We start from the raw sequence: 20945 nt of genomic DNA on the forward strand, positions 1-20945 counted from the left end.
TATTTTGGCCTGGCTCCCAGAGGAGGGATGAGAGAAGCAGGAGGGCAGATAAATGCCTATTACCATTCACACCGGCTCATTACTGAGCATTTAAAACCCAGCGGCACCGACACAAAGCTCGACTGCTGAGAACCGTCAGGCAGCGTAAACACCGTAAACCACAGAAGATCAAATTTGATGAATATGCGTGGAAATATGCAGAGGCCGTGAGGTTATCTGCTGGATTGGAGCTCATTTGATAAAAATAAAAAGTAAAAAAAATTAAAATAATAAATACAAATGAAAAAAGAAAAAGTTTTGGGCCTACCGTCATGAATCCATCCAGTAGGCCCGAGTCCGGTTTGGGCGGAGCTTGTAGCCGCTCCATGGACCACTTTTCGATAATGGATGACACCTGAGAGTTTTCAGTGTTGAGGATGCGAAAGCCGGTCATGTTCACGCCGCTGAAACGGTACGGCTCCATATCCAGGGCAAAAAGGTCCTGGAAGGGCAAAAGGTTCATGATGGAAAATCGGAGCGCTTAACAGCAAAAAGTAGAGAACACGAAAAGTACAGCTGAAGGTTTTCCCATTATCATGTTAGCTCTTGCTGAGGCAGTCGCTTTTTTTTTTTTTCCCCACCATTCTTTCAAGGTTACAGGTAGGCGTTTGGTGCCTTGCCATTTATCACGCACACGTCGAAGGACGACCCAAATGTCCCGCATTCTGGCATTCCAAGCGCTATTGACAGAGCGTCCGGAAACGGAGCGCCGGTGTCACGGTTTGCTGCCTGAACCTGAACGCAGCACGCAATTTTGGCTAGCCACCAACAAACAGCAGCGCCGGCCTCCAATCTGACACAATGATGAGAAAGTCACCTGACAAGCAGCAATATACTGTACACAAAATATAGGCAAAAGTATTGGGACGTAACCATAAAACAAAATGGTCACACTGAATCATACGTCCCAAAACCTTTGGCCGGATCCTTTGGCGCCGCGCTCTAATCACCAATCATCTCCTGATGAGGTTGGCCGTGCTCTGTCACGTGTCATTTCCAGGTCGGTCTTGTTCAACCCCCGTCTTTTAGCAGCCAGGTAACAAGAGTGTCACATGTTTATTAGGGCCGTAATGGACCTAATAGCTGACAGTACCATCTTGTCAGGGCGATTAGCCCGGTTTCCAAGACCTCTTCCCCTCGCTCGAGTTCAGCCAAGATGTGCCTTGTTTCATCCACGGTTATCTTTGTAGAAGCGTGATCAAACAACGACGCTGTCAGAAGCGAACTAAAAAATTTTCCAAACTGCTTTTTTTTCTTCTTCTTTCCTCCTCTTGAGATTCTGGGATGGCGAATTTGAGTGCAAAAGGTTGGCCGGGGATTGAGGAAAAAAAAAAAAATCAATTGAAGTTGAATGTGCTGGAAAATTCAAAAGGGTGTATTTATAGTTAGCTGCCTGCATTGGGAAAGTTCAACCTTGTCAATCACAACAAAGTCAGGTGATAGTTTAAATAATGGGGAGTTGTTTTTGAACTGGCGCTCGGATGAGTTATTCTCAGAAACCAAAGACGCACGCAGCAGGTAAGCAGATGGAAATTGGACAAGCAATTCTACTAATGGAACAGAACAAAAATAACAACAACACATCATTTAATCACAGCTATATAAAAGAAAATGTCAGTTGACTCACCAAGGTGGTAAAAATATAATGATAGTACTCCGTCATCATCCCCATGGCCAGAGCCTACAGATCAGAAAGATTTTTTATTCAATCGGCAATTACACGCCAAATCCAACCCCCCCAAAAAACCTGGGGATGGATTACTTAAGAATACCCTCACGTCTCTTTATTCAAATAATGCACTTTTTTGTTATTAACTAAATCTGACATTCAGAAGGATGGAATGAAAAACAGATTAAAATGAGAGAAGGCATATGATCTTTAAAATGATCATTTTGTTTACTTACAGTCGCAGCTCCTTTCTCATTGGCAATTTTTGAAACTGACATTTTCGGTGAGTTCATAAATAAAGTCTGACTTTTTTGTTTTCACATTTCATCAATCATATTTGTTTTGGATACAGCGTCAGAAATGAAGGTGGCAGCCGTGGTGCATTTTAGTGCCTCAAGGCGCCATCTTAAGTACCCCACAGGTTTAATTACGAGGACTGGTTCATTTTTAAGATTCGAAAAGTTGATGCTAAATTCATTACAAATTGCTTTGTAATCATTTCAAATATCGCTTTTTAATAAACAATGTCTGTTCATTAATCGCCTTCAGCGTCTGTCAACTTGTCCATAGAAATATGACGTCAATTATTGTTTACTAGCGAACATTACAATTCACAACTGTTGGGGGAGCCCCGGAGCAAAAAATGTTCCTAACCGCTGCTTTAATACTTCGATAAATAATCATTCTTGTTGTTTCCAGTCGAGACGCCGCTGTAAAGGCAATTCAGTTGCCGGGACGAGGTCCATTCATTAAGAAGCCCCGCGGTTCTCATAAAGAATGTGCCCCTATTAAACGAATTTAGCATGCATGTGAGTGAGATTAGATATTCTAATTAAAACCCTCTATTGTGCCATGAAGACGGGCGGCTTCGTTGCTAAGATCTCATATTTCATAAAGCGATTACACATGCAAGGGGCCGAGACTCCATCTGAATCATTTTTTTTAAAGAGTCGTAACAGGAAATCTTTGGTCAGGACTTTATAAAAATGAAAAACGGAGCGGCAACATCGGTTACAAATCGTCTTCTCCCTTTGTTGACGATTTGTTTTGGCTGCCGATCGGTAATAATATGTCAGAAAATAAGAAAGTGCCTCCGCAGTTGTAGTTTGAAGCTCATTTCCCCAAGAAGAGTTTTTTTTTTACAAAAGAAAAAATGATGACAACTGCCCCCCCCTCTTCCATTATGCAAATTTCACATTTAATTGGATTGAAAAATCAGCTGGATAAAATGTCCGCTTCTTCCCTCTGGCTGCTGAATCCTAATGAAGCACTCGTACCTGTTTTAATATCCAGGCAGCCATCTCGTGGCCGCAATCGAAGATGACGTGGAATTCTTTTGCTTTCTTCATCTCTTTGAGAAGCGGCTTGGCGTCCTTGGTCTCCGTGGGCAGCTGTCGGATCTTCAAACGAATGTTGTATCGTGACGGCGCCTTGATCAGCTCCTGCAGTCGAATGAGTCCTGGACAAAGGAGACGCAACAATGCCGGAGCGTTTAAAAAGACGCCATTGTGTGCGCATTGTTTGATACGCCGCCATTTTGAAGCGATAGCCAAGAATCGCAATATACTCCTCGCTCGATTGCGCGATTCCTTCATCCAAACTATTGATCCTCCTCCTCATACTTGAAGAGCAAAAACACCAGTGTGGGCCTATCAAGAAGATTCCACACAGAGTCAGAAAAGAAAATTGCAAGTTTGATTAGTCGGGTCGTGTTTGTCTAGCTGGCACCTTTGTCATCCTCACCTTTTCCAGTCCGGACCACACGCTCGGGTCGAAAGCTTTCTGAGATGAGATGACAATGAGTTTCCCCCCGGTGAGAAGAACTCCAGAGTTCAGTGATGAAAGCGCTCGGACTGATGGGAGAGATGATTACTTGTCATGGTTATAAAAATGGATGGAGGGCCGAGGGTATTTTGAGAAGTGGCGAGAGATAGGATTTTCTTCTTTTTCCTTTTTTTTTATAGAACCACTTTAAGATAGCTGAGCCTATTTCTTATGTTGAAATGAACTGCTGTGTGAGCACTTTAATGGGGTCCCCGGGAGTGAGTCTGGATTTCTGGTTGGGGGTGTGAAATAGCAACATGGATGTCTTGTGAAAAATAAAACCATGGTGGCGAAGCTCTCCGAGGGGAATCCACGACTCTTGCGTCATCTTCCGAGATGCGGGCCGGTTGCCTCCCATTCCGTTTTTCTGGATTACCTGGACCCGGATGGCCGAGACAAAAGTCTGCTGTATTGTTCATCCTGTCACTCTGGGAGGTGTTAAGCTTAAAAAAAAAAAAAGTCTGTCAAGGGAGCTGAACGTTTGCGAAACACTGTCAGTGTAGATATTTGTGGGTTGGAGCTAATGCCTTCAGACATTCCCCCTGGATCTTCTAACGGCTGTGTGTGAATATTTTATCCCCTCCGATAGTCTTTCCCGCCAGCCGTCAGATAGGCTCCAAATCACTAGCTAAAGGCTCTGAAGCATGAAGTTGTGTGATTTGTGAGCCCGGGGCCAGGTGGAGGTGGTGGAAGAAGGGGGAGGGGCGGGGCAACACAGCTGTCACACTTTTCAAAAGCGTCAGGTGTATTCAACGCGGGGCCCAAATCCTCCTTTAGAGGGAGTCTCCGAGCGGCACGGCAAAATGTCACCTTTCGCACTGTGGCGATTTGCTGGACAACATGCTGAGCTCCCGGGGAAACGCGTGTGCGGAGGTCAATGCAGATGAATGCGGTCATCCCAGGTTAACGCGCAAAGCGCTAGCATGCTGCGATATGACATACAAGCACCAGGAGTTAGCTTATGTCATCCGACAATACAATTGTGTATTCAAATACTTCCTGGTTGGCGACCAAGGTTTTATTTTAAAAGTTCAATGTTTTGGAATCGAGAGAAGAGATGAAGGAATGGTTCCATCGCCAAATAGCAAGGACAGAAAATCGGCCTTCTTGCACGACACCCCATCATTTAGGAAATTGCTTTTTTTTGTTTTTGTGGCGCAGTTCTGCACTGATCAAAAACGTACGTGCCGCCACGGCAGGAGGATCTGGAGCAGCCCTCGTTAGACGACCGACCGCTGTCAACGTGGTCATGTGACTCATCCAAGCCAACTGGCGAAATTGAACGTGCGACTATAATCGTATTTTTCGTTCACTTTATTTAGCGACACGGGCTTTTAGATATTAAGAAAGCAATTTTTTTTTGTGAGGGGGGGGTGATAATTTCCCAGCCGTGTCACTCGTCAAAGCTCCTCATAACTCGCTCTATTTTTCTTGCATTAAGCTGCCATCTCGGCCCAAAAGCTCGTAAATTGTGTACTATTTGAATGGCTTCGCTGGGGCAATTACCTTTTCGCCCATAAAGATATCAAGAGGCTAAAATACAACTGCTCGCTTAAAAGGAACATTATGAGACCCTTCACAAAGCGGACAGAGAAAAACAAAATGGCTCATAGCGCCCCCCTCACGGAGATCAAGTGTCTGTGTGTTATTAATGGCGGCTGTCAGAGCACACATAGCACAGTGCGCCATTGCATTAATCCAAAGAGACACTGGGTCATTCTGGGTAATGTGGTCCTCCCTCTGTTCTTTTTTCTTTTCTTTTTTTTTTTAACTCTGTGCTGCTACCGCCGTCTTTGCAAGGAAAGACTGACACGAGCTGCACCCGGAGGAGCGAACCAGAACAGTAAACTATTGATTTTTGAATTAGCCTGACAGGTTGCAAAGCACTCGCCCAACACCGAGTGTCTCTTTTGTAGATCCCATCTGGTCCCTCTCTCGCGACTAACGGCAAAAAGATTAGCACTTTTAAGCATCATCAACAACAACAACTACCTCTTGTGACTTTTACCGGGAAATGGCTTTTTGGGGGTTTAAAGGGAAGGAGAAACGGAGCAGCGGCCGTTTACCTGTACCTGTGCTGTCGTCGTAGACCACGGTGACGGTTCTCCATTTGAAGAAGTGAACCAGGTCCAGGATGGCTCGGCTGAGGGACGAGAAGTCCGGGTAGAGGCTGACATAGTAGGAATCCCTGTTGTCCGACACCTGGTGTTTCCATTTGGTCTGGACGTGGGGCACTCCCAGAGCATTGCAGATGGACTGGACCGCGTTGGCCGACGAGCTGTGCGATGGCCCGAATATGGCCGCCACCCCGAGGGACAGCTGGTCACATGCTGGGTGAGGACGAGAGAAAGCCAGAAAAAAAAAAAAAAATGGGAGCCAATAATAACACTGCTGAATTTGTATTTTTTTTTGTCTGAGAGTCCACCTCCCTAACTGACCTTTACGGGAGGCCTCGAAGCTGTCAAAGATGTTTATTCTCTGGATGTCGTAGGTCAGCGTGGTGTTGGGGAGCAACGTGCGGTTCCTGTTGATTGTGTTCAAGGCAAATTTGAAGGCGAGTTCCTCGGCTCCCGAGGGGCCGCTCTCGATGGATTCGAATATTCCCCCTGCAGGCGGACAAACGGACTTGAAACATTTGCTGAATTCAATTCCCATCATTTCCTACGAGAACAAATTGAGACGGATACTTGAAATAGCGCGTGAAGGTGCCGAGCGGGACGTTGACAGGCGACATAAGCGCATTTGGTTACCAGCGAGCGTTTTTCGAGTGTAATTAATAGCATGCGGATGAAAGGTTGAGTTCAGCGGCGGGCGACCTTCCTTAACAGCCTCACTCGACCTTGACGAGAAGGGCTCGCTTTTCCATTTCCCGCTATTGATTTCAATCAATCATCAAACCAGAAATGAAAAAGAGGTAGCATAAATGTTGTCATTTTTCCTTATAATGTTAATGAGCATCCAGCAACAATAAACAACCAATCCAGAGTGTTTGGGACTAAATTATCACCACGGAGGTGTAGTTAATTTCGAAACAGCTCCCCTTGGACTTGTTTATTATTTTGAGCTGAAGCGAAGCCATTAAAGCATCAAATGGTCCCCTCGGTGCCGTTCGCAATGTTAAATAAACCAAATGCTTGCATTGATTTTTCTCAATGAGTTTTTTTTTTTTTTACAAAGAAGCACCAAACCAACATTTCAGGGCTGCGTTTAATAATGATTTACATTACCTGTACATTTTTATTTCCCCCTCAAGGCCGACTAGAGAGCCCAACGAGGTTAAATAGATGAAACGTGACAGCGAATGAATTTGAACTCATCAAGTCACAAATGTACGGCCTTTTTGTTATGCTGTCATTGCTGCTGTAATGGATTTTTTTTTTTTTGCCTGTCTCGTCTCACATTCATTTAACAAAAAATAAATAATAAATAGAAAAAAGAAAAAAAAACTTGAAAGTTGCAATGGGAGATGATTGGATCCACGTCAGTGGCAGCTAATAGACAATGATTACGCTCTTGCCTCGTGGCCTCTCGGGAGACGGCAGAGCTCGCTCGGTGGATTCCAGCAGACTTCAAATGAGCATTAGGGGTGACACATCCTGCACGGTCCCGGACATGAAAGTCGGATTGAAAATGGCTGGAAAATTAACAGCAAATCTTTTTTTTCATGGGTTAAATTGGACAATTTTAGAAATAAAAATACATTTTGACAATAGACTGCTTATCCTGTTTAAGGTTGTGGGGAGTTCGCGACTATTTCAACTGACTTGAGGCTAAAAATGGAAAACAGTTGCTATGAAAAAGTTTTTTTTTTTTTTTTTAATTTTTGAATATATTGTAATAAATGGTTTTAACTGAATCCGTTTGTCGTCTTTAATTTTCTTACATTATTCCTTCTTAATTGCTTGTATTTGCTTAAAAAAAGTGGGATGAGGGTCTTGAAACAAAAAAAACTCAATCAATCGCAATATTGAGGGACAAAAGAAATCATACAGGCTCAGTTGTAACTCGTGAGGATTTTTCTCGACAAGTTACACAAGCTGCGCATACATGTTGCTAGGCAGATTTTATGTGACTATTTTGTGATTTCAAACTATGCTCTACTATCTATAAGCAGAGTAACACAGTTGGAGAAACCTATTCAGCAACAGCACTATTAAGCTCTAATTAGGAATAGCAATTTTGTTTGTAAAATTGAACCACTACTATTTAAGAAAAAAAAAAAAAAAGACATTCTTAGCTTAAGACAACCTCATCCAAAATCGTTTAACGTTATTCACACCAGTACGGGGAAAATTTCATTTAGGCCTGTCCTGAGAATTGAAAATGAAATTACTTAGGAGCAAAATGATCACATAATAACTTGCTAATTCAATTCGGAAAAAACTTCTTTGTGTTGGTGCGGCACCTTCCAAAGAACCGGATGCAGAATCATTTATATGTGCTTAATTAAGCCGAGGAGCTGTTTTTTTTGTTTAGTTTTTTTCCCACAAGTGCACTTTCATAATTGAGGCAAAATAGCCTTGTGCCTTTCACAACATTTGGTCCAAATGACTGCAGGTGTGTGAATAACAGCGGAGAGTGCCGTGTGTGTGTGTGTATAAACGATAGAGCCACCATCAGAGGGACGGGTGTGAATTATGGTGCAAATGAAAGCTCGGCGTGAGTTATATGCGAGATAATCACCCTTGCGAGAAAACAGGCCTGCCCATTTGAGTGTCTCACTATGTGTGTATGGGCTCTCCTGTTCTCGAGAGGAAGTGTGTGTGTGTGTGAGTGCAAAGAGTGAGAGGCGAGTGGAAATGAAAGTGCTGCGTGGGAGGGCGTTTTCATATGTGTGCTTTACTCCCTCTAATATGCGCATGGCAAACTGAGCGCCTTGATGTGTTGCAGAGAAAATGGGCTTATTATCTTTTTTTTTTTTGGAGGGGGAGAGGGTGATAATAGTTAAGACACAATCGTTACGCCGAAGTCACATTCATTACTTCGTAAAGTGGAAGTTGACTTGATGCGTGGACAGCCAGAGGAAGGTTAGCCGGTACACAATGCATGAAAGTACAATTAGTTTTCTTTGCTCAAGGATGCTGACGGAGATTGAGTCAGATATGTTGCCATGGCGACTGCCGCATGTACGCCACGGCTGAGAAGCAGCGGCGCTTTGCGAGCGCGAGCGGCTGATTGGTAGAGGAAGGACGTTAAGATAGTGCGGACGGCCTGTCTCCGCCTGCCTGTGTGACTAATGACCGGCGGTGTAGCTGCAGGATGGCGACGGGGCCCGCGCTGCCATGGCAACCGGTGAGCAAAAAGCATCGTTAGGCTAAATGGCCCAGGTGAGAGCATGCCGTAAAAGCCCCTCCGCCGCCACCCATTTCTAGTGGGGGTCACAATAAGTGATGGAACCCCCCCTGTAAATTCCCAGCAGGAACGCTACACGAATATTAGCCTGCAAATGTGAGGCGATGCCTGGAAGAAAGGAGAGAGGAGCCACTCCCAACATATTTAAATGTATTAAATTTTTAAACACACTCCAAACATATCAGAACAGTAGTGTCGGTCTGTGCGTGTCTCTTCAAGAGGCGGGGCCGCTAAGTGGCGCGTGAGTGTGAGCTGTGGCTGACAGCAGCTTCTACTTTCTGTCTTTTATCGATCATTGCTGAAAAACGGTCGGAAAAAAAACACACAAGTCAATCTCACAGCTTCTATATAAATCTAATGTGTGCACCGCAGATCAATAGTATTCCACTTGACTCACCTGTGCTCAAATTTTCCCTTCATGGCTCAGTCCGGCATTATGATAAGTGAGCAGAATAACACAATCCCTCCTGTCAGTCGCGAGCATTTTGACAGCGAGCTCAACTGTCCCCTGACACTCGGGGGGGCCGCTAAGGCTCCGGCTGACTCACACACTTGAAGTGAGGAGGCACACAATCACGCACTGGCAGCCTTGAGCCTAAACCGAGCTGTCGGTCACAACACAAGTCCGGCCGGGAGAAAAAAGGGGAGACTTTCAAGACCGCACCTGTGGTGCTCTCTGAAACTCTCAGGTAGTTCCATCGCAATTTATGAGAAATCTTTAGGGCCTATTTTGATGTTCTCACTCGGGGGGTCCTTAACGAGCTTTTTTTTTTTTTTGCCAAATGACCCATCTCATCAATTTCCTATTAAGACTGTGTGCACACTTCAATTAGAAAATGCGCTGCCAAGCTGAGGCGATTCCAACAAGAGGCAGCGGCGATCGTATAACGTGTATTCACGGGGCGCGCCGGCAACAGATGTGCTCATTTGCGCGCGTTGGCGCCGCTCTCAATAATGTGCCAGCTAACTCCGCTAAATACGTGCTAATTTGCAAGGCCTCGCAGTGGCTGCGCTAAACTACCAGCTGACGTTTTCTGTGCTAATTTGTCAAGGAGGCGGCCCTTTTGGTGCTAATTGTGCCAAATTGTGAGTACACTTCTACAGGCCCCCGGGTGCCAGACTCTCAAACGACTTTGTGTCCGCATGTAAGCTCTTGTCGGCACTGAGGTTATGAATGTCGCTGAAACAGAAAATAACATGATATCAGTACAAATACGTTATGTTTGTACTCCATCTGTACTTCAAAAATGACCCGATACTAGGGTATCGATACCACTTGGCGGCTGAGCTATTAAAGACACAGATGAGAACCCATTTGGATGGTCCAAAATATTTTTTTCTTATTTTTTGGGGAGTTATGGCTGGTAGGTCAGTGTATTTCATTTCAGGGGTATAAATAATTTTGTGACTCCATTCATATTCCATAAAGGCTAATATTAATCAGAATGCCTTGTTTAGACTATTGGGGGGGCTATGAAAGCCTGTTCGGAATGTTTTCCTAAATTGTAAGTTTGACTTATTTCATGCAGGTGCAAGCACAGAATATATAAAAAAAAAAAGTTAAAAGAAATCCCGGATCACGGGCAGGACCCCGTCCGCCGATGAAAGAAGACGAGTGGAATGATTGAATATGGAGCAGGCGAGTGGGTTTTGGAAAAGTCGGCATGAGAAAGAGAAGGACCTGGGAGAGATGATATTGTGGAGTGCAACATTCCATGTATAAAAATGAGAATCGCCAATATGGTAGCCTCCGGGTTGCAAAGTTCAAGTGCGTTTCCTCATAGAAATGCTACGCTGGAAGCGGTGAGATGTCAAAGCAGGACACGACACAAGCCGGAGAAGAACCGAAACCAATGTTAGCAGAATAGAAAGCAGTGTTAGCATGACGCTAACACTTGAACATTTCTTTTCATGTCCCCGTGTAATGGCCGCCGCATACGTATGTTCCTTGACGGCCTCCGCAGGTGACAGATGGCGACTTCACAGCACGGCTCGCGTTTAACTCGCTTTTAATCAAGAGCGATATGCTAATTATCCGCTGCATGCCGAGAAGCGGCGAGTCAGTCCATCCTAGATAACATTGTTTTTATTTCCTTTTTAATGATGTTTTCGCGGGATTTTAACGGTCAGGGTCTCGGCCGTTATGACGCCGTCGGGGTACTGTGAAGTATTTACGGCTATGCGAGATGAGCCCTGGATAGAAAGCTCAAACAAGAGCATAGGTGACTTGCTGTTAAGCTTGAAAACAAACCAAAAGGGAAGCGGCGGGATTCTGCGGGGATTCAGTGAGTGACCAGAATTTTTTTGTGATGTGTGGGGAAAAGTTCTGACTTGCTGTAATTGGACTTTTTTTGCAGACAGATTTTTTTTCTCTTAATGTTTGAGGTAAACATGAAAGTTTTTCTATTGAATTGGTGAAAATTTCTGGTTTTGTTTGTTGTGAATGAGATACTTGTAAATGGATTCATTTCTGAAAATGTATTTAATTTCTCACTTCAATGAGATACCACTTTATTCATAAAAAAAATAAACCCATGCAAATATTTTAGCATTTAATTGTTATTTAATTATTCAAAAATATTTTAATATTTAACAATGACTGATTCACTTTTTTAGTTTATTTCCTTTACATTACTTATTACCACTGTTCAATTTTAATATATGGTGATATATTCATTTTATTCTACAGCTCATCATCACATCATTTTATTTTATTTTACATCATAATCATCTCTCTGCGTGTCTACATGTCTATCATTTTAACCTTGTTCCACTATAAAGTATAAAAAAAAAAAAATCCATTCATGCTGCAATTAAATGCGTTGCTCCTTTTCCTTTATTCTAATTCTCACTGTTCCCCTGCTCATCAAGCCATCCATGTTCCGCTCTCCTACGCATTGTAAAACGAACAAAATGGCTGTTAAATTACACTTTCATTCTTGTCGAGAGGCAGATGTTATCTAGCAGCAGAGCCAAGAGGTCACAAATTAATTCAGGAGGAAGCTCTTTAATGCTCACAGCTGGTTTGGGCAAAAGGGAGGCAGGAAGTCATGTATATTTTACACGCATTCATCCTTACTCTGAAACCACCTTGTTATTCAAATTGAGACGCTACGACTTCATTCGCTTTTCAAGGAACACCCTTGATAGACTGTCGGCAAAGTATCAGGTGAACTATTTTTGTGGTTGATATTGAAGCGAGGGAATGTATTAGAAGCAGCTCTCACAGTGGAACAGAAAACAAGGTAATGGCGGCGAGTACAAAGAAGCGAGGGGACCTGCCGAGGAACCGACACAAACAAGGTACTCAAACAAAGGACAGTGAAGGACAAAAAAAAATAGAGTATAAAAAATCAGAACCCTATCCAAATTCATGTTTCAAAACCTGAACCAATCAAAAGTCGACCAAATTCCCAGAATAAATCATGTTCGACTTTAGAATCTCTGAGGTGATCTATTTGGTGATCTTGTTTGCCATTTTCCAAATACTTTCCCACTTCACCGTGACCTCTCTAACCTCTTGTCTAAATAGCCTGTTTAAAAAAAAAAAAAAAAAAAGGTTTCTATACCGCCCGGGTTTCAACACGGCTGTCCAAAGACGTGTGATTTTGGGTATTTATTTACGCTGTCTGAAAAAGCTCGCCTTCGCACCGTGTCAGCAGGTCAAAGTCAAAGTCTGCTTTATTGTCAATTTCTTCACATGCCAAGACACACAAAGAATGACGGCCAAACTCCGAGTAAGCTGTCAGAAGAAATAACCACTACCCCCCGAAAATAAATAAATATTGAACGGCTCAATGGAGAGGGGAGGGGGGTAGGAAGAAAAATGGACAAGAACAAAAAAAAAAGAAAAAGAGGTCACAAAAGGCGGATTAAAGACGTAAAATTGAGCTGACCAGATATGGACACACAAACACAAAAAAACATCTTCTCACTTCTTTCATCCCGAGGGCAGGAAAATGTGAGTTGCGTTGACAAACGCGACTCCAGGTGCAAGTCGATAAGCTGCACTTTGCTGCAAAGGTGTGTCCGTTTCTCATTCTTCGCAACGACAAAAGGCCAATTGCGGCAATCTGCGCTCGGGCGGCCCTGATGGAAATGAAAGAGTCACAGGCGCTGATTTAATGGAGGGAAATAAGCCAGAGGCGAACAGATCCGGAAAGGAAAAGGAAGATAAACGAAAACAGTGAAATTGGTGGAAAATTAAAGATTTTCTAAGCTCGTGTGTCTCACAGTGGTTACCACCCTGCTGAGTGGGAAATGGAGAGCTTTTTGTCTGAAAGAGGGAAAAAAAAAGAAGAAAAAAAAGGGGGGCATATAGACGGTGAAGCCGTTTGGTAGATTAAACACTTCAAGTTTTCTTGGGATTCAAAAACAGATTGAAGGAAAAAGTTTGCCAGACTAGCATCACACTCAGTAAAGGTAAAACAGTTAGCGCTTGTTAAATACAAATATTTTAGGAGGAGTGTGTGCCCGAGTGTGGGAAAATGATGATTATTTTTTTATTATTATTATTGTTCTGAACTCCTGTTTGTCAGAAGCAGAATAACACTGCCTGTAGGATTTAGCATTTAGCTTCCAATGCTAACATCACAGCTCCTCTGCTAGCACTTTGTTGTTATATACCGTTATTAATCATCAATCAATTCCACACATACAAAAAAGGAAGCCCAAATTTTGCTTCATGAATAATGCCGTCAGTTATAATTAAAATGCTCGGTGAAAGAACAGCGGACATCCTACTTGACATTGGATATTGATTGAATGAAGATGCCGCAAGTGAATCGACCTGAATGGTTGCTGCTCCTGCGCCCTTGCTTCGCTATTCAACCAGCTAGCGCACTCAACTTTGCGTTTCATTCTTATGCCGGGAAAAGATGAAGGTGAAACGTGCTTGTGGCAAGCGTCATAGCAACAGCGCCCATGAGTGCTAATCAGTTGACCTTCGATGCTTTCATTTACTGTACTATGCCGTTTCTTGTTTCCCTGGCTTCTTGGATGTCACGTAATTGCCCCGGTGAGCGGGGGCCGACCCTCCGAGCTCTGACGTCTCCGGCGAGAGCCAATCAATGTCACTTTTTAGGTGTGATAATCACAACGGAAGTGCAGGGCAAACATTTTAGCGTGGCGGCCAATTAGCGCTATTGGCGGCGTTTGCGGTGAACCGTTGTCAAGCCGTGTTTGTTTTGCTTTCTTCAAGCAGTCATCATATAAGTTTAATTACCACGGAGGAACAACTGGTCCCTTGTGTCCTCTTTGTAAATCACAGTCATGGAATGCTAATAGTGGCGGGAACAGAAACTTCCCACTGAATTTTTATCTTGGCTTCATGAAATTCTATTTATTCACTCCAGTCTTCATTTGCTAGCGTTTCTCTCGGCAGCATAAATATTAGCTTTTCTTTACAATGTGTCATGTCGATGTATTCTGCCCAAGGTTTGATATTTTTCTTATATTAAATATTGATTCAGAACAGCTTCCGATGATGTTATCTGACAAATTTATGTGAGCTAAGCTACAAGCTAGTCCACATTCAAACCTAGCTTAACTACAGTGACGCTAAACTGCCAAAGAAAGGTACGATGATGATTTAACGGAAACTTTACGGAAATTTACAGAGCCCGCATACAAAATGGCACGTGAAGAAACAAAGTCTGTCACAGCTCCAAGTTATTAGCTGGTCCAAATGTGTTTTGGGGGTCTTATGCAGAGCAGTGACGTCTTGACCAGCAACCAAAGTTTCGGCGGCTCATGGCGAGCCACAACATGCGCAGCGTTTTTAATCCAATCTCTCACGCTTGTGCCTTCTTCAACGCGTTTGCGTTCTCACAGATGGTAACCTGTGATAGAAGAACACAAGCGGCGCCATCCGGGACTTGGCGCCGTTAACTCGCCGCGGCTGCCAGTTTTCTTTATTTATTTTTTCATTAATTCCGCTTAGCAATACAAACATTGATTTTTTTTTTCTCTTCTTCCGATTCCTAATGTCTCACAGCCAAATGTGCCATGATTCAATATAGAGAAGCATGTGGGAGGATGATAAAATATAAATGTGGGATTTCGAGGGTTTCGAGTCCCTTGCTTGTTTTTACTGCTATATCTTTAAATTGCAGTCGACCCGTTCTTAATATTGAATTTTTTTTGTATTTTTCTGACTCTGTGAGACTGCAGAACAGCAAACTGACCTTCACTTTTTTTTTTTTTCTTTTGGGTATCTGCTCTCACTGAACACGCTCTCCTCTGGCTTCCTTTTTTCCTTCCAGCCCAGCGTGACATCAAATTTCCCTCCTCACGCTCATCTTCCGAGGACAGCGGAGCTGGACAGATCCACGTGTCTCGCGTTTCCTTCCATGTGAGCGATCTGGGCTTTTGACCTTCAGTCAGCGCTTGAGCAGGACGGGCGAGGAAGCGAGATATGCGAGTAGGGGCTTCTCTCGAGGGGGGGGACGCTCGCTTAGGACGATCGCATACATAACCCCTCACCCTGCGGGGGAATCACTTGAGTCGCGATCACCTCGAGTGAAAGGTCAAGAAAAAAAAAACGTCTTTGGGGGTCGGTTTGATTGGATTAGACGCTTACAAATAAACCTTGGTGCCAATGTTGAATATAAATGCATAAAAATGTCTTCGCTGATGATTCCCGTTCGGATGTCTGTAGCGTGAATCTGTCATCAATGCGCCGTTTGAGGCAAGACCTTCAAAGACGGTAAACACGTTTTAGAAATCCATCCAGATAATATCCGCCGCTCCAGGTCCATGTGTGCTGCTGCATGCTAATGTCAGCGCAATCTCCTCTTTGTTCTTGAAACCCACAGTAGATATTTTTAAACCGTGGAAATCATTTGCCAGCAGAGAGGAGATGGTTTCATATTTCTATAAGCTACGCCACGCAGGGCCAAGTGACACATGAATATTCTAAGCAGCTTTGTGCCTCTTTAAATGTATTTGCGCTGAATGTGCTGGCAGTGGGCCCGGGCCGGGGCCGGGGCGCCGGGTGTTATCTCTAATTCTTGCAATCCTAAACTAAACTCCGCCATGGTGATAATTCAGGAAGGCACACAGCAAAAAAAAGCTGAGTTAATTAACTCCAACTACTCCCTTCGTATCGCTTCTTTTTCCCTTTATGTGTCCTCGGAACACCCTCAATTTCACGCAGAGGCCGCGGGAGGGCCCCGCTTTCCCACGACATGTTACCGACTCGGGGAGAAACATTTATGAAAACGACTGAATTGCGATTTTTCTGACATGTGATTTCAACAAACAGATTTTTGATTGCAGCCCTACATGCTAGCTAGCTAGCTATCTAGCAAGCTATGAGCACCCTAAAGTCCACTGCACATCAAAATGCTAAAAATAAAAAAAGCAGTTTACATAAAATCCGCGTTGATGTGCATTCAGCCACTATTATGTTATTAGTTAACACTGACACAATTGGAACACATTATGCCTCTGGACCTCACTTTTGGTCAGACTTGGATGCTAACATTAGCCTCTTTGCTAAGTTAGCTTTGGACGCCTCAGTGTTTTTCCACTATTACGAACTATAACCACAAATAAGTGGTTAACAAACGCGTTTTCATACATTTAAAGCATATATGGAAAGAGACTGGGGCAACCTTTGCTGCATTTCAAAGTATATACATTTATTTTATAACCAATTTGTGCTTTGATAGCGCACACAAGACGGAAAACATAAACATAGGCAGGGAATAAGCAAGGAAAATACGCTTGGAGCAGTGTTTGAGGATGATGCTATCTGTCTACCTCCCAGCGCCGCACCTTCTTTGCTCATTGCAATAAAAAGAAACATCTGGTCTTAATGTTGACTTGGCGTCTTTTTCCTCATCTTCCAGAGGGGTTTGATGAATAACAAGTCTGCATGACCCTAAAGAGAAATTAGATCACATCTTCCACTATGTGACTCATTTGCTTATGTGAATGAATAAATGAGCTGGCTTTTTTTTTTTTTGGCCTACCAGTAGCTGCCACCCCTCGCTGCATTCCGCCTCATTCGACTCCTACGAGTCCAAATAAGCGAACGGCCGTGACTGCAACTTTGAATCTGAATGATTTCCACCGTATCCAAAGTGGACATTTTCCAGTTTCTTCCTTTTGGGCAGCGAGCGTAAAACAAGTTGGCTAAATATTTACTTGAGCGACTCAGAGAGACGTCCTGGCCGTATCCATGACTACAACATCCCGTTTAGTGCCCTCCGTAGGCACGAGCGAGCAAGATATAAAGGCGCAAGTGTGTTTTATTAGGGCGTGTAAAAAGCTGCAGCAGCTCCTATAAAAATGCATGTATCTTCAACTGATGACTATAAAAGCTCGTCAAGCATTTTGGCGCGACAAGGTTAGGCCGCCGCTACAAGAAGCGAGACAAAAGGCCACTGTTTGGTTTCATGTTTCACCAGAGCCCGTGCGCGTTTGCGAGGACGAGCGACTGACAGCGGAACAATACTACGGCCGCCGTGCGGGGCCCGCCTGCCTTGGCAGAACACGAGCGGGCACCGGAAGAAAACAGACAGGCCCAAGGGGAGCTGACCTCCTCGTTTCGGACGTTTTTTCTGCAGAAGCGGCTGGGATTATATGCTGACTCAGCACATCTCGCTGGACAGGACATGCACTGGAAAAGGACCAACGATACTCTAGGTACATTTTTCCTTATGTGATGGCCCCACCCTGTAGCTGTCATCTATTTTTGGCTGAGAGGGAGACAGCAGTGTATGCAAAATAGTACACACATTGTTTTTTGTCCTTCATGTCAGTTCTCATGAAATGAAAACAACATGGAAACTAGGCCTTTGGAAAAGTCGCATCTTGGTTGAAAAATATGTTGTTCAGACATGGGTCATGGCAATGGAAGCTAGGGGAACATGCGTGTAATTGGATATCCTCGGATCCGTATCGGGTCTTGATTATTCGTTTTTTTTTTTTAAGTGCTTATTGTGTTCAAGGTCGTAGGAGTTGGTCACGACTAATTTCATCTCTGTCCATGCGGATCTACTCCTAAATCTGCTTCAGCCTTTAGGTGACACTTAATCCAAAATAAGAAGCAGCCTCAATGAGGGCGGTTGAGAAGAATGTGAGAAGAGATGAACAATATACAATAGAAATCTGCAGGCGGACTTGTTGGCAAAGGGAAATTGCTTTGTTTGTCTCCATGTTTTCCTCATATTTAACAGCTGTTATTTTCTTTTGACACTTGGGTGACGATTAGTAAATTAAAAGGGGACTGCCACGGAAATTATCTTACCATTATCTCGGGTTCAGTATTAAGAATGGTTAACTTATTTTTGTACTTGTACGACATTTAATATTTTTTTTCCATTTGGAAGTGGAAAACATTATCATTATCCAGTGTAATGATGCCAAGCAGAGGATAAAGAATATATGCCTGTGAGTGTTGTTACATTGTCTGTCTACATATGTTGCTCCACCATTCGTGTTCAAATATATGTTGCTGAAAGTGTTATCACACAAACTCACAGATGCTATTCATTAACCCATCGATGTTGTTTTACATTATATGTTAGCATTAAGCTAGCTGACTTCAAAGTTTGAAACCCACATCCTGTAATTCTCTTTATCTTAGGGCTAGTTTGACAGTTCATTCCAATTGCTCACGGACAAATACAAATGTTCTACATCAGCTTAGTGCCCTGCTGGCTAAATAGCAGCCGTCGCTGTCCACGGTGCTGAAAACACAAAAATGTCTCACAAGTGTCAGACTGACATTTTTTTAGCGGGTTTTATGGTCTGGCACCAGAAGATGGCCGTGGAGGAAAATGATTATCACATTTATCCTGCAGCGAAATATTGCCGGTGACACGAATCAGCTCTTATCTGCCGTGAATATTGACTGTGATGCCTGTCTGATGTAGCCATGCTTCTCATCAAAATGCCCCGGACAACAAAAGCCAGGCTAGATCTTATCTTCTGTAATTACACACATCGGCTACAGCGTTACCAACACCCGCACGCCCTGATAAATTCATTTCAGTACAGGGACTGCTGCTATCAATAAAATAGTCAACATCATACCTATGTGATCTATATAGTAGTTGTCAAGTAAGTTTTCAACCAAAAAAATCGCAAGTTTAGAAAGTTTGCAATGTCAAAGTTGCTGTAGCTGTAGGAAATTGCAACTCGACAGACCTCAACTCGGAAGTGGCTGGAGAGGCCAAGGGGGACAAACCCAGTTCATTGTCATCGAGGCGGCTCGTGCAGACGTCGCCTGACTTTCAAATAAGGCCCCCGGGGTGAAGGGGCCTGCAAGGACGTGCTGTCAACACTCGCCGACACCGACTGTCAAGGCTGTCACTCTCGAAAAGCGCCCTGTCCGCTCAACGGTGTGTACCACCGAGAAAAAGACACAGCAAAGATGCCGGGAGACCAAACAACACAACTGCTGCTCTGCATTAATTAAAAAAGTCTTCCATATACATGCACCATGTGATTACTTTTGAGTGTAGCACTTTTACAACACCTTCCAATTTAGCCAATTAGCTTCAAAGGGATGTCGATGCCAATAACATTAAGTAGTAGAGTATATGGGGGGGGGGGGGGGGGCGTGGGGGGGGGGCAGAGTGTGCCAAGTCAATTGATTGTGTAGATGCGCACCTGGGCTCCTTGTTTTCGCACAAACATTCACTGCAGAAGACGTGTTGGCATTTCAGAGTAAGGAAATGACCAATTAGGGTTTGACAAAATATGCCCCTGATGCCTTTGTTGCTTCGTGTGGGGATTCGACTTAATAATTTAAACAGCAAGACTTTAATTTGTAAAAAAAAAAAAAGTACATTTGTCTGGTTGCTATAGCACTTCTCCTCATACCATATATATATATAAATAAATAAATAAATAAAATAAAAATATAAAATAATACACACACACACACACACAATAGCATTGCAATAGAAAGTAAAGCAGCAGCAACAGGGCTTTGCCAACTCTGGCTGAGATGGAAAAAGAGTCTGAACAAATCGCCCCCCCCACCCCCCAATGTCATTTCAATGTGGACCACCACACTGGCGCGCGGGCGCACGCATTGTTTACAAAGCGTGTAAATAAGTGCGATCTTACCGAATCTTAGGACGTGCGGCATCCCGCGAGAGTGACCGAGAAAGAGCAGCAGAAGAAGAATGACGCTGAGCTTGGACCTGAAAACGACACTGCTTATCATCAGCGGACGGGAAGTAATCTTCATGTTGTTTGCGGGGGGTAATAAAACAAATGCACCGTGGTTTTTTAATCCCGCCGGCGCGTGGGTTCGAGCCCCCGATTTCCCTTCCGAGTCACGGTCGCTGTTGCTTTCTTATTTTGGAGATGGCCGCGTGAAGATCACGGCATGGTCACTCGCGCTCTCCCCAAATCCATTAGCAGTCCCGGCATGGTCCTCCGTTTTGCTCACTGCACCAACGCGCAACAATCCTTCGGGTCGCGGAACGACGGGACATCCATGTCGAGGGAGGGGGGGGGGGGCGGGGGTCCGAGTGGGGAGAGGAGGTGTGTGACTGAGGTGCGCGTTGCTTTTTGGTAGCGCTGGCGGCGGGGGAGAAGGAGCCCGAGCACCGGCTTGGAGAGGTGCGGGGAGGACGAGCGCCAAGCAGAGGACACGGCAGCGATGTGCAGCAGCCCCCACTCTCCTCCTGTGAGGCACTGTGGCTTGCATGCACTCCCGTTCTACTGCACTGCTGCACAGCCAGTGACGTGGTGCCAAGGTTAGTCGAGAGAGAGAGAGAGCGAGCGAGCAAGAGAGAGAGAGAGAGAGAGCAGGAGATGGATGACGAGTGATAGACAGCGCTGAGAAGGACAATTCCGATTCGGAGCAACCTTGCCCGCCGCAAAGTTCCCAGATTCCTTCTTGGAGTTTGCATTTTCTCCTCAACATCCCCAAAACAGTCCGCCAAAGACTCACTCAAGTTAAATTGTCCGGAATATTTCTCGGACTTTTCAAACCACTACGCTGTACGTTAAAAAAGATCCACTCCGTCACTCCACAGTGAGGGGAAAAAAATATTTGAACAAAGCAAATAAAAGCCTTGCCCGAAGGCGACTG

General features: G+C 44.2%; 1 protein-coding gene across 1 annotated transcript in view; it reads right to left on the minus strand.

The window, feature by feature from the left end:
* LOC133146171 (glutamate receptor ionotropic, kainate 2-like) overlaps positions 1-20331 on the minus strand; it is a 39576-nt gene extending 19245 nt beyond the window's left edge. Inside the window, exons 1-6 of the mRNA XM_061269560.1 lie at positions 19970-20331; positions 5971-6138; positions 5605-5862; positions 2986-3167; positions 1667-1720; positions 308-481 (exon numbers count right to left, since the gene is read on the minus strand). Coding sequence (XP_061125544.1) covers positions 308-481; positions 1667-1720; positions 2986-3167; positions 5605-5862; positions 5971-6138; positions 19970-20093 — 960 coding nt within the window. The 5' untranslated portion in view covers positions 20094-20331. The remainder of the gene's footprint in view (positions 1-307; positions 482-1666; positions 1721-2985; positions 3168-5604; positions 5863-5970; positions 6139-19969) is intronic.
* Positions 20332-20945: the final 614 nt, after the last annotated feature.

This window comes from Syngnathus typhle, linkage group LG22 (genome assembly GCF_033458585.1).
Source record: "Syngnathus typhle isolate RoL2023-S1 ecotype Sweden linkage group LG22, RoL_Styp_1.0, whole genome shotgun sequence".
Classification (NCBI taxonomy): domain Eukaryota; kingdom Metazoa; phylum Chordata; class Actinopteri; order Syngnathiformes; family Syngnathidae; genus Syngnathus; species Syngnathus typhle.